Below are 14,324 nucleotides of genomic sequence, written 5' to 3'. Positions count from 1 at the left end.
CCGCACCCGGCCTGGGATTTTCTTTTCTATTGCATTGTCAGGCTTTTAAGCTCTTTCCAACCTTTGAAGCTCTGTTTCCCTTTTAAAACTGAATGTCTTTAACAGCACCCCAGTCACCTCTTGAATGCTTTGATGCTTAGAAATGTCTTCTGCTGGCTGGGTACAGGGGCTCATGCCTATAATCCCAGCACTTTGGGAGGCCAAGGCAGGTGGATCACAAGGTCAGGAGATCGAGACCATCCTGGCTAACATGGTGAAACACCATCTCTACTAAAAAATACAAAAAAAATTAGCCAGGCTTGGTGGTGGGTGCCTGTAGTCCCAGATACTCGGGAGGCTGAGGCAGGAGAATGGTGTGAACCCAGGAGGCGGAGCTTGCAGTGAGCTGAGATCCCACCACTGCACTCCAGCCTAGGTGACAGAGTGAGACTCTGTCTCAAAAAAAAAAAAAAAAAAAAAAAAAAGAAATGTCTTCTGCCAGATACCCTAAATCATCTCTCCCAAGTTCAAAGTTCCACAAATCTCTAGGGCAGAGGCAAAACACTGCCAGTCTCTTTGCTAAAACATAACAAGTTCCCAACAATTTCCTCATCTCCATCTGAGACCATCTCATCCTGGATTTCATTTTCCATATCATTATCAGCATTTTGGTCAAAGTCGTTCAACAAGTAGGAAGTTCCAAACTTTCCCACATTTTCCTGTCTTCTTCTGAGCCCTCTGAACTGTTCCAACATCTGCCTGTTATCGAGTTCCAAAGTCACTTCCACATTTTTAGGTGTCTTTTCCACAGCACCCCACTCCCGGTACCAATTTACTGTATTAGTCCATTTTCACGCTCCTGATAAAGACATACCCAAGACTGGGCAATTTACAAAAGAAAGATTGATGGACTTACAGTTCCACATGGCTGGGGAGGCCTCACAATCTTGGAGGAAGGTGAAAAGCACATCGCAAATGGTTGTAGACACAAGAAGAGAGCTTTTGCAGGGAAACTCCCCTTTTTAAAACCATTAGATCTCGTGAGATTTATTCACTATCATGATAACAGCATGAGAAAGATCTGTCCCCATGATTCAGTTACCTCCCACTGGGTCCCTCCTAGAACATGTGGGAATTAAAGATGAGATTTGGTTAGGGACACAGCTCCAAACCATATTAAGAGTGAAAAGGCAACACTTGGGAGAAAAGATTAACAAATCACATATCTGAAAAGCGATTAATATCCAAAATATATAAAGAACTCCTACAACTCAACAGCAACAAAAAACTAATGTTAAAAAATGCGCACAGGACATGAATAGATATTTCTCCAAAGAAGATAAACCAGTGTCCAACCAGCATGTGAAAAGATGCTCAACATCTCCAATCATTAGAGAAATGCAGAGCAAAACTATAAGGAGGTATCACCTTATGCCTATATGAGTGGTCACTGTTAAAAACAAAACAGAACACCAGAAAATAACAAGTGTTGACAAGGATGTGGAGAAAATTGGAACCCTTGTGCACTGTTGGTGGGAATATAAAATGGTGCAGCCTTAATAGAAAGCAGTATGGAGGTCCCTCAAAAAACTGAAAATAGAATTACCATATGACCCAGCAATACTACTTATGCATATACATTCAAAAGAATTGAAAGTGTGATTTCAAAGAAATGTTTGTATACCCATGTTCATTGTCACATTTTTGTAATAGCCAAGAGGTGAAAGTAATTCCAGTGTTCATTATCAGATGAACAAATCAAGAAAATACAGTATATACATATGTTGGAATATCATTCAGCCTTAAAGAAGGAAATCCTATTACTGGAACTTTGAGGACATTATGCTGAGTGAAATAAGTGAGTCGAGGACAAATTACTGTATAATTCCACTTATGCATGGTACCTTGAACAGTCAAATTCATAGAGAACATGGAATGGTTGTTGCCAAGGACCAAGAGGACAAAGTGATAAGGCGTTAGTATTGAGTGGGTATAGCATTTCAGTTTTGCAAGATAAAAAAGTTCTAGAGGCCAGGTGCGGTGGTGCATGCCTGTAATCCCAGCACTTTGTAAGGCCAAGGTGGGTGGATCACCTGAGCTCAGGAGTTTGAGATCACCCTGGCCAACATGGTGAAACCCCGTGTCTACTAAAAATACAAAAAAATTAGCTGGGTGTGGTGGCACACACCTGTAATTCCAACTACTTAATAGACTGAGGCAGGAGAATTGCTTGAACCTGGGAGGCAGAGTTTGTAGTGAGCTGAGATCACACCATTGCACTCCAGCCTGGGTGACAAGACCAAGACTCCATCTCAGAAAAAGAAAAGTTCTAGAGAGTTTTTTACACAACAGTGTGAAACAGTTGATACTACTCAACTGTACACGTAAATATTGTTGGGGTTTTACATTGTATGGTTTTACCACAATTAAATATTTTTTAATATTGAAAAGATACCTGCACTCCCATGTTTATTGCAGCACTATTCTTGATTGTTGAGATTTAGTAGCAACCAAAGTATCTATCGACAGATGAATGGATAGAGAAAAGTTAGTACATATAGGCAATGGAGTACTATTCACCCATAAAAAAAATGAGATCCTGTCATGTGCAACAATATGAATGGAACTGCAGGACATTATGTTAAGTGAAGTTAGCCAGGCACAGAAAGACAAACTTCACATGTTCCCACTTGTTTGTAAGAGCTGAAAGTTAAAACAGTTGAACTCACAGAGAGAGAGAATAGAATGATGGTTACCAGTAGCTGGGAAGGGTGGTAGAGATGGGGAGCAGGGGGAAAGTAGGGATGGGTTAATGGGCACAAAAATATAGGTAGATAGAATGAATAAGATCTAGTATTTGATAGCACAACAGGGTGAGTAGTCAACAATAATGTACATTTAAAAATAGCTAAAAGGCCAGGCATGGTGGCTCACGCTTGTAGTCCCAGCACTTCGGGAAGCCAAGGCGGCCAGATCACCTGAGGTTGGGAGTTCAAGACCAGACTGACCAACATGGAGAAACCCCGTCTCTACTAAAAATACAAAATTAGCCAGGTGTGGTGGTGCATGCCTGTAATCCCAGCTACTCAGGAGGCTGAGGCAGGAGAATCGCTTGAACCCAGGAAGCAGAGGTTGTGGTGAGCCAAGATTGTGACACTGCACTCCAGCCTGGGCAACAAGAGCAAAACTCCATCTCTAAATAAATAAATAAGTATAATTGGAATGTTTTAGCACAAAGAAATGATAAATGCTGAGGTGATGTGTAGCCCATTTCCTCTGACGTGATGATTATGCATTATATGCCTGTATCAGAATGTTTCATGTACTTTATAAATGTTGCATACCTACTATATACTCATAAAAATTTTAAAAAATATTTTTAAGTAACCAAATAGTGGAAATGAAAATAATTACAATATAGTAGTATCAGTTACCATGGAAAGTCAATAGGATAGGAGAGAGTTTTGAAAAGGAGAAGAACTTTAAGGGCCAATATAGTTGCTATTAAATCAAGTGGCCAGGTTATATGGTGGTCCAAGTGTTCAGAAAGTTTTTATTCTTGTCACTAGGCCAACTAAATACCACATCCTCACTTGTTCGCTAAATATTAGTAGGGCTGTCTTAGAAGGGCTCCTCCTTCTTTCTTTAGAATGTTACTTAACTACATTAAGTTAAGACTATAGGAAGAGAAAACAGTTCCCCTTTTCCTTTTCATATCCACTAGTCAGTCCTGGAGAAACAAGTATTCGGTTCTCCTCAGTAATGCAGCGTAGTTACATCTTCATAGTAACAAATGCAGAATTCACATTTTGTTTCTGTTGCTAACCAGGACCTCCCAACTTACTTATCATCATCTTTTTTTTTTTTAATAAAATTTGATGCTATGGGTTGAATTATATCCCCCAAAATTAATATATTGAAGCCCCAGTCCCCAACATGACAGTATTTGGATATGTGGCCTTTGGGAGATAATTAGGCTTAGATGAAGGCATGAGGGCGGGACCCTCATGATTGGATTAGTTCCCTCATAGAAAGACACCAGAGCATGCTTGCTCTCTCACTTTCTTGCCTTCCACCATGTGAAGACAAAGGAAGAAAGCTCCTATTTGCAAGCTCAGAACAGGGCCCTCAGCAGAACCTGACCACGCTAACACCTCCATCTCTTATTTCCAGCCTCTAGAATTGTGACAACCAAATTTCTGTCATTTAAGCCACCCAGTCTCTGGTTATGTTGTTATAACAGACTAAAGATACTTGGGCCAAGCTGAGATTCTTGGTTTCTCTCTATCAATTCTGTTATTTAACAATTTGTCTAATAACCTTTTCAGAGATATAGATATCTTAATTCCTCAGTAATTTCCATTTTGGATAAAATTTTTTATTGAGTTCTTTTCTGGACACCGTACAGAGTAATTGTGTTAGTTCAGGCTGCTATATAAAATATGTCAGAAACTGTGTAGCTTAAATCTCAAAGTTCTGGAACCTCAGAAATCTAAGATCAAGCTACTAGCATATCTGGTATCTGGTAAGGGTGCACTTCCTGGTTTGCAGATGTCTGTCTTCTCATTTTATTCTTATATGGTGGAAAGTAGAGAGAGGAAGAAGCCTTTCAAGTATCTTCTTGTAAGGGCACAATCCCATTCATGAGGGTTTCAGCCTTATCACCTAATTTCCTCCCAAAGACTCCACCTTCAGATATCATCCCACTGGTGAATAGGCGTCAATACATAAATTTTGTGAGTATATAAACATTTAGACCATAGCATTGCTTTGCATACATTAATTCATTTTAACTTTACTACAGCCGTATGAAGCAGGCATTCATATTTGTGTTTTACAGCTGAGAAAATGAGGACCAGGATGCTTATATAATTTGCCTGAGATGATGCAGTTTATAAGCTGCAAAACCGGGGTGTTCACTAATTTTTTAGGCTCCATAACACACACTTTTAACCCCACTGCACTTCACTATTTCACTGTTTTCTTAGTTCTCGCTCTCTTTTTTTTTTCTTTGTCCAAGGCTGACAGTGCCAAATTTCTTGTATTGCTTCTATACTATTCTCCGTATTTTGACCTATGTCCCTTTAATTGGCGTTTGGCGGGGGTGTAGGGGGACAACGTGGGACAGATGACAGCACAGCCAGCAACAGAAAAAAATTGAAAGTTACTGTCTAAAGAAAGAGGAAGGCCTGTTTTCCTGCTTTACTTGTGAATTGTGGGTGATGATCAACTGGTAAAACATTGGTTCCCAATAGGAAACTCTAGGACTGTGTTTGCAAAGTTGAGATTTTCAGATATATATACGAAAGTAATTCCTCAGTATTGTAATTGGCTACATTGGAACATGTTAGCTTAGAAAAATTTAGACATTCTACATTTTCTTTAAGGGCAAAAGTTAGAGGTCTGGTAGTTGTGGGGTAAGCTATATATGGTTGATGTGCGATGCCTCTCTCTTATTTCTCTGTATTTTCTTTATTTAAACCTGGAAATGGTACATCTAGAAGACATACTAGAGGAATAATTCTTATACTTTTTAGTCTCAAGACTGCTTTATACTCTTTTATTAATTTTTTTTTTTTTTTTTTGCAAGAGGAAGTGGTCATTTAATAAATAACCTTGTGGAAGAGGGTGTGCTACCATTCAGAACATCCCGACGGGTCACAGAATGTTCCAGAGCAGAAAGGTGCTGGGGATGCCCTGGCTGTCTGTCATCTCTGGCAGCACACCACTGTTCCAGTCATTCAGCCCTTTGTGTCCCTACTGGTTGCTGAAGTCGCCTCAGCTGAGTGATACTGGGAGTGGGTGGTGGGAGGGGAGTGCTGGGAGGGAGTGACACTTGGCAATCCAAGACAGAGGTATCAGGACCCAAAATAAATAAATTATGTTGAATGCCCTATGAAAACAGTGACCCCCTTTATATTCTTAAAAAATATTTAGGAGCTTTTGTGTATGTGAGTTATTTCTGTCATTATTTACTTTATTAAGAATTAAAGCTGAAATGATACTAAACCTATTGCATGTTAACATAAATTATTTTATGAAAAATAATTATGTCTTAAAGAAAAAATTATTTTTCATTTTCTAAATGTAAATGTCTTGAATGTCTGGCTTAATAGGAGACAGCTGGATTCTCATATCTTTTGTCTTCATTCTGTTGTGATATTTTTTGGGTTGGCACATAACGATGAAAATCTGGCTTCATAAAGACATGTAGTTGAAAGGTAGAATTATATTAATGGCTTTTTTAGATAATAATGGTGGACATTCTTCTTTGATACTATATCAAACGGAACCAATGACACTTTCTTTGTTTTGTTGGTTTTTTGAGACAGAGTCTTGCTCTGTTGCCCAGGCTGGAATGCAGTGTCGCTATCTCGGCTCACTGCAAGCTCTGCCTCCCGGGTTCATGCCATTCTCCTGCCTCAGCCTCCCGAGTAGCTGGGACTACAGGCGCCCACCACCGCGCCCGGCTAATTTTTTGTATTTTTAGTAGAGACAAGTGTTCACCATGTTAGCCAGGGTGGTCTCGATCTCCTGACCTTGTGATCCGCCCACCTCTGCCTCCCAAAGTGTTGGGATTACAGCATGAGCCACCGCACCCTGCCGGCACTTTCTTACAGGTCTAGGATCTGAAACTTTTTTTTTTTTTTTTTGAGACGGAGTCTTGCTCTGTTGCCTAGGCTGGAGTGCAGTGTTGCGATCGCGGCTTGCTGTAAGCTGTGCCTCCTGGGTTCATGCCATTCTCCTGCCTCAGCCTCCCAGGTAGCTGGGACTACAGGTGCCTGCCACCACGCCTGGCTAATTTTTTGTATTTTTAGTAGAGACGGAGTTTCACTACGTTAGCCAGGATGGTCTCGATCTCCTGACCTTGTGATCTGCCTGTCTTGGCCTCCCAAAGTGCTGGGATTACATAGGCTTGAGCCACGGCTCCTGGCCTCTGAAACATTTTTATACTGTGTTACAGTAACATTCATTTCATTGGTCTTACACTTCAAATGGATCTTTTAGTCATGCATGATTTTGTAATATCATGTATTTTAGTTGTGTAGATATTCCAAATGTTATCACTTCCTGCAGTATCAAATATTACATTTGTTAATATCACCACCATTTATCAGAAGAGTCTTAGGTTATAGGGTAGATACAAGTTTTTTAAAATTCTAATTTTTGTTTGAAAGCTCAAATTTTATTATTGACAACAAACACTGTCAGTTGTTTACCCTAAAGTGACAGGCGTACTTTGTTTATTTTTGAAAAACTGTTTGTATAGTATATACAAATGTAAATAATCATGATTTACCGTTTGCTTTTTCAGTTAAAATGTTATTCCACAGAGTAAAAAGACTAGTTCAGTTCACAGCTATGCTTTTCTTTCAACAATGATGGTACTTTGATACCCAGCAAAAATGCTTCGTGTATACTTCCTGTTTTGTCGCACAGAACATTAAAAAGACATGTATTTGTCCAGGCACAGTGGCTCACGCCTGAAATCACAGCACTTTGGGAGGCTGAGGCAGGCGAATCACCTGAGGTCAGGAGTTCGAAACCAGCCTGACTAACCAGTGAAACCCTGTCTCTACTAAAAAATACAAAAAATTAGCCAGGCATGGTGGCAGGCGCCTGTAATCCCAGCTACTTGGGAGACTGAGGCAGGAGAATCGCTTGAACCTGGGAGGCAGAATTTGTAGTGAACTGAGATCGTGCCATTGCACTCCAGCCTGGGCGACAAGAGCGAGACTACATCTCAAAAAAAAAAAAAAAGACATACTTATGGGTCAGATTTAACAAAATCAGTATGTATTTTATTTTTATTTTAGTTTTGTTTATTATGGCTCTTTTAAAAAAAATGGTTTTTTTTTTTTACGATGGAATTTTGCTCTCATTGCCCAGGCTGGAGTGCAGTGGCGTGATCTCGGCTCACTGCAACCTCTGCCTCCCAGGTTCAAGTGATTCTCCAGCCTCAGCCTCCCAAGTAGCTGGGATTACAGGTGCCTGCCACGATGCCCAACTAATTTTGAAAATATTTTTGGTAGAGATGGGGTTTCACCATGTTGGCAAAGCTAGTTTTGAACTCCTGACCTCAAGTGATCCACCCGCCTCAGCCTCCCAAAATGGAAGGATTACAGGCATGAGCCACCTCGCCCAGCCCGTTTATTATGGTTCTTAAGTAAAACCATTTTTTTTTTTTTTAAATCATGTGTGGCAGTGAAGAATTCAGTGACACTAGTACAGTTTGGGGTTACTGCCTTGATTTCTTCTAAGGCACCAGCCTTTTGGCCCACTGTTGCTTTTGTACCATCAGTACAAATGTCAGTGCATCGAAAATGGCAAATAATATATTATTATGAAAATAAGTTTGAAATTGCAGACCACCTGAAATGGTCTCAGGGACTCCTAAGGGACCCAGGGACCACACTTTGGGAATGACTTACCCAGAGAATTATGTGCTTCCCAGTATTCTCCAGGTTATCCTACTCTATCAGGTAGTTCAAGGGTGAAGATAATTAATCTTCAAAGGTTCTGTTAATATATCTAGAGTGACTAGAGGAAATTAGAATATCTCACTCATTAGGTATATTAGAATTTATCACTCATCAGAATTTAGAAATTAGAATTTCTCACTCATTAGGTATATTAATAGCTGCTATACTATATTCTTTTCCCTTTCTGCATCCAAGATAGGTGCTTTTCTGCTCTCTGAATCACTTAGGATGTGTGCCCAGATATCTTTCCTTAAACAAGTACCCGTAAGGAATTTATGAAACTTACTTATAAGAGGCTGGGTGTGGTGGCTCATGCCTGTAATTCCATCACTTTGGGAGGCCAAGGTGGGTGGATCACTTGAGGTCAGGAGTTCGAGACCATCCTGGCCAACATGGCGAAACTCCACCATCTCTACTAAAAATACAAAAATTAGCTGGGCGTGGTGGCTTGTAATCCCACCTTCTCAGGAGGCTAAGGCATGAGAATCACTTGAACCCAGGAGTTGGAGGTTGTAGTGAGCCAAGATTGAGCCACTGTATCCCAGCCTGGGCAACAGAGTGAAACTCTGTCTCAAAAAAAAAAAAAAAAAAAAAAGGCTAGCACATCTCTTTTCTCCCCTTGACTTACTGTTTTTAGAAAGGAATGAATGAGGCTAAATTGTCTTGTCCAAATGAATTTTCTACTTCTTCACAGACAGTTCTCTAACAATAGATCTCGTCACTACCAAATCCATTAGCTCCAAGGTTGTTAACTCTGACAAGCTCCTGACAAATTGACTCCTGCATGAATGTGCTACCAGATTTTCTTCATTGTCTCCCAAGTCAACACTTACATACAGGATTCTTTAATAGTTGTATATGTGATACTGAGATTAGAATCTCTACCTCAGTAACTTTGATTCATCTTAAGCCATCAGATGTATCTTGACATTTAGATAATAATCTAGTACCAAAGTACTGCAGGAGTTCAAAAACATTCATCACCCTTCATGTTAGTATAGTGGAGTTTATGACGTATCTGGGTCACAAAAATTGAATTTACACCATAAATGCTAATCTTAATACCTGTTTCCTTATGAGTGCAGCCACTTGGGGGAAAGACTTAACAGATTCATAGTAGGTTTTCTCCATTGAGGCCCTTGTTCAGTGTTCAGTGCTCTCAACACTAGTTCTCTGCTCAAACTTTCATGCTTGACAAGAAGAAACAAAAGAAGAACAAGGTTCCACACTTCAGGAGAGAGGCTCTCTTTTTTACCCAAATCACAAGATTGTAGTGGCTCCAGTATACATTGATAAATGATTGGTTTGTGTTATAGTCCTTGTGTCGTAGAGAAAAAATGATATACTTTTCAAGGCAAATTTTATAATGTTATTCCTTTGGCTGTAATGTACTTGATGTTTATGAGATCCTTTGTATTCTTGCCTCAGAGCTTAGCTGATGAACCTTAAATTTGTTCACACACACTTATGCCACTTATGCCACTTGTAAAGCTGATATTGTACTTGTTGAAGGACTTACTAGTATTTAAACCCTCCAGTAGATAGAGCTGTTGTCCAACGAGTCACTAACATGGGTCTTTCTTTTTCAGTTCTTTCTCTAAAGAGGTGTCATTTTGTTTAGAAAAAATAATGCCCTCTTCATTGCATGGCACTTTATCATGTTTAGGGGATGTTTTTCTTCTTACATTTTTCTCATTTGATTTCCCAGAAAGATGTAGATATTTTCATCCTTTATTTATAAGAAAGGCAACCATGCTTGTCCTCATGCACAAGGTTGCTGGATAAAGAAGTTGAGCCACCTGACTCCTGATCTAGTTCTTTTAAACTAAGCTTTATCATGTTTAGGACAATGCCAAGCCTCTGCATACACTTCCCCAGTCATTAGCAGTCTAAGTGATAATTTTTTAGTTATTCCTCCTACTGTGTCATCATGATTATGATTATGTCCTTATTTTAGCATCCAATTAAAGATACTGAAAGGCATTAGAAAATACTAGCAGCTAAGACTTTGCACTGAAAGGCTAAGGGCTACTATATTTCTCCAAATTTGTTGTCTCACATTATGGTTCACTCATTTTGAGATACCCCAGCTAAAACATCCAATAACTTGCTGCACCTACTAGCAAGAATCCATTTGGCCTAATAATCACCACGTCAGCTTAATTTTTACCTCGAGAGGTCCTGCTGTATTGTCAATTAATAAGTAACAAAAACAATCCATTTACCTTTGAGTAAACAGGTTAGCTTTTGTTTGTTCATTCATTCAGTTATCAGATATGTAATGAATAATGCCTTGGATGTGCCTCGAACATATTTATTTATAATGAGCTTGCTGAGAAATGGTCTATATTAGCAACAACAGTAATGATAATTAATACTTAATTAGCAGTACAGGCCCTGTTCTAAGAGTTATATACTTTACATCTGTCAACAACTGCTATAGGTTCCTCCTCATTTTTCTGCTACAAAATTTTTACTAAGCACTCTTTGGCTTGCCTCGTCGTTTCTTTAGTAGCAAAAGAAAGTATGGAAAAACTGCTCTGAAGAGTAGAACATGCATCCTGTCAGCAGTTTATGTGGTACATGCTATCTGGCAGTTTTTAGAAATGGAGATGGCATGATGGTATTCTCTGCTTTCTAAAGAGCAAGGACAAAGGATTAACCATATTAGCAGATTACTGATGTTTTCAGGGATCTGTTTAGAGAAACACTGTGATTATTTTTACTGTTAACCTTTCCATGTGTAACTACATTTCCTTTCTCTGCTTCTCCATTCCCCATTAAGAGTTTGATTTGTAATCTAAAAGATTTTATTGGTTTGTCCATAGCTCTAATTAAGAATAAGAACACAGTCTATAATTCTTCTCTTTGATTCAAATAAATAGTATTAAAAATCATATATTTTTAGGTAACTGAATGTGAGATATTTCTGTCACTTCTGGTGAAATTTCTGGATGCAGATAAACCACAGTGGCTACGAGCTGTTGCAGTGGAATCAATACACAGATTCTGTGTGCAACCTCAACTATTAAGGTAAAACCTTAGCAATAGTTTGTTAAATAGATAGGTTAATGTTTATTAACCTGTAAACTAACCTATAATAGGTTAATAAACTAGTCAGAAGACTTTTGGTATTTATTCCCAATATTAGTGATTTCTAAACAAAGAAAATAGGGTATTGTATCTATAAGGAGGGATAGGGTATGTAGATGTGGAAAAGAGCTGTGAGGTAAACACGTGGTGAGTGATAGACATCAGTCTGAATTTACTGATTTAATATAGCCAAAATAATTTTTTTTTAAAACTGTGACTTCTTTCTGAACCTTTGTCCTAAATTAGTAAAATCACTCAGGTGTAATGAAGAATTTTTGAGTATAGCTTGGGAACTCTTCCAGTAATATCACTTGCTGTAAAAAGGTTTAAAATTTTTAATAGATTCAAATGTTTTTCCCAAAAACATTTTAAATTATTTTACAGGTCATTTTGTCAGTCCTATGATATGAAACAGCATTCTACCAAGGTTTTTCGTGATATTGTAAATGCACTGGGATCTTTTATACAGTCCTTGTTCCTTGTCCCTCCTACTGGAAATCCTGCTACAAGCAACCAAGCTGGTAAAAACATATTCATAGTTTTCTTTCTTATATTCTGCCATAAGTTACAGTATTGACCATTCTGAGAGGATATTATGAAATTCTGTGACTAGAGAAATTTGGGTTACCTAAATATGTTGGTAGTAAAGAATTGCAACTAAAGAATAATCTGATCTCACTGAAGCAGTTGTGTTTTTTTTCCAAAATAGATTTTCTTCTCTGACATACTTTCAGTTTCTCTGATCACATAAGAACAAAAGTTTAGATGCTAATCTTCATTTTAAAAGAATCTATTTGATGACTCCCTTGGAAGAGTCTAGATGGTTACCACCTCAGGAAGACTTAGTCCCTCTCTTAAAGGAGTTAACATGGTTGGAGTTTGTTGGGAATCTATATGGTTTATTGTTTCCCTTTACCTTCTTTCTCTTCCACTTTGTGATGGTTTTGTATACTTTATTCCCACTTCTGATAAAAAGTGGTTTAATTAAAGATATGCTAAACATTTATCAGTATTTTTACTTCCAATAGTAGCTTTTATTTTAAAAAGGGAAATGGTATTTTAGGGAAATAGGAAGACTCTCTGATAGACAAAATAGCACTGATAAATTTCATTTATTTCTGCAGTACCCGTTCTGATAGTACAGAAAATTTTTTTAAAGATTGGCCAGGTGTTTGAATATTACTGATTTGTAGTCAAGTAGTAAATTAATATCTTTCCCTTTTTTCCCTTCTTCTCTAACAGGAAACAATAATTTAGGTGGCTCAGTCTCAGCACCAGCTAACTCAGGAATGGTGGGGATTGGTGGAGGTGTTACTTTGCTGCCAGCATTTGAATATAGGGGAACCTGGATACCTATTCTGACAATCACAGTTCAAGGCAGTGCTAAAGCCACCTAGTAAGTAGTAGTAGCATTATTTTATAAAGAATTATATTGTTGGGGGTGATATTTAACCTAAAATGCTTCTCTCTGTATTATATTTTAAATTTTAGACCCAGTATTTCTAATGTATTTTAGAGCTCATTTTCTTTTGTCATATTATGAAAATTGTATCTAGGACTGGATTTTATCTGTTTTCTTTATTAGTTTGTAGACTAACAGCATTACAAAATAAAATATGATTTCTTTACATATGGACCTATTAGCTCTCCTATACAGCTTTTTGGTTTAAGTATATTAATAAGTTTCAGACCACTTGGGCTTAGGTCTTCTAGTATTAGCTGAGTTACTTTCAGCAAATTAATCTTTTTTTCTTTTCTTTTCTTTTTTTTACCTCATTTCTCTCATCTATACAGTGGGAGTAGTGATATATCTAATTTTCAGAATTCTATATGTAAGAAAAGTTATTTTAAGTGCTTATCTAATCATATTCTTAGGGTTTAACACATGGAAATTTTAGTTTTTAATTAATTAAAAATGTTTAATGGATTCCATATCTATTATTTTAAAATTGTCATTAGCCATTTCAATTTAACAAATGCATACTCAATAATGTATTACTGATTTTTTCTTAAGTCTTAATGAAATACAGAATAAGGCAATCAATACTACATGGATTTAACATTGTTACAGTTACTATGAGGCAGTTATAGATGTATTTTGAGTAATTGGTACGTATAATTAAAACTACCCTTGGCTGGGTACGGTGACTCAAGCCTGTAATCCCAGCACTTTGGGAGGCTGATGTGGGCAGAAAATTGAGGTCAGGAGTTCGAGACCAGCCTGGCCAACATGGTGAAACCCCATCTCTACTAAAAATACAATACAAAAATTAGCTGGTTGGTGGTGTGCGCCTGTAATCCCAGCTACTTGGGAAGCTGAGACACGAGAATCGCTTGAACCTAGGAGGCAGAGGTTGCAGTGAGCCGAGATCATACCACTGCACTCCAGCCTGGGTGACAGAGCGAGACTATGTCTAAAAATAAAATAAAACTATCCTTATGACATAAATCAAGACTTAATGTGATACAGACTCAGGAGGCTGAGGCAGGAGAATCACTTTAGTTCAGGAGTTGGAGTATATAGCCTGGGTAACTGCGAAACCCCATCTCTTAAAAAAAATAAAAATGAAACAGAATCTTTGACTAGTTAAAATCATCACTTTCTCTGGTATGTCAGTCTGCATTGTATCATCCTAGGTATATTTTACCTTGCAGCTTTATTTTGCCTAAAATCATAAAAGTATAGAGTCATAGAAGACTGAAATATTTTAATTAAAATTCATTGTTATTTTTAGTCATTTATATTAAAACTACTTAGTATTATATAGG

At 38.0% G+C, this 14,324-nt stretch overlaps 1 protein-coding gene across 3 annotated transcripts in view; it reads left to right on the top strand.

The window, feature by feature from the left end:
- The window catches only part of MON2 (MON2 homolog, regulator of endosome-to-Golgi trafficking), a 131,411-nt gene that overhangs the window by 45,947 nt on the left and 71,140 nt on the right, over positions 1-14,324 (top strand). For all 3 annotated transcript variants that reach the window (XM_030939325.1, XM_010381126.2, XM_010381124.2), the window contains exons 9-11: positions 11,371-11,495; positions 11,940-12,076; positions 12,798-12,951. In XM_030939325.1, the coding sequence (XP_030795185.1) occupies positions 11,371-11,495; positions 11,940-12,076; positions 12,798-12,951 (416 nt within the window). The remainder of the gene's footprint in view (positions 1-11,370; positions 11,496-11,939; positions 12,077-12,797; positions 12,952-14,324) is intronic.

The sequence above is a fragment of the Rhinopithecus roxellana genome, chromosome 10 (genome assembly GCF_007565055.1).
Source record: "Rhinopithecus roxellana isolate Shanxi Qingling chromosome 10, ASM756505v1, whole genome shotgun sequence".
NCBI lineage: Eukaryota > Metazoa > Chordata > Mammalia > Primates > Cercopithecidae > Rhinopithecus > Rhinopithecus roxellana.
Note: the sequence above shows the minus strand (reverse complement) of the source record. Positions and strands in the feature narration are given on the sequence as shown.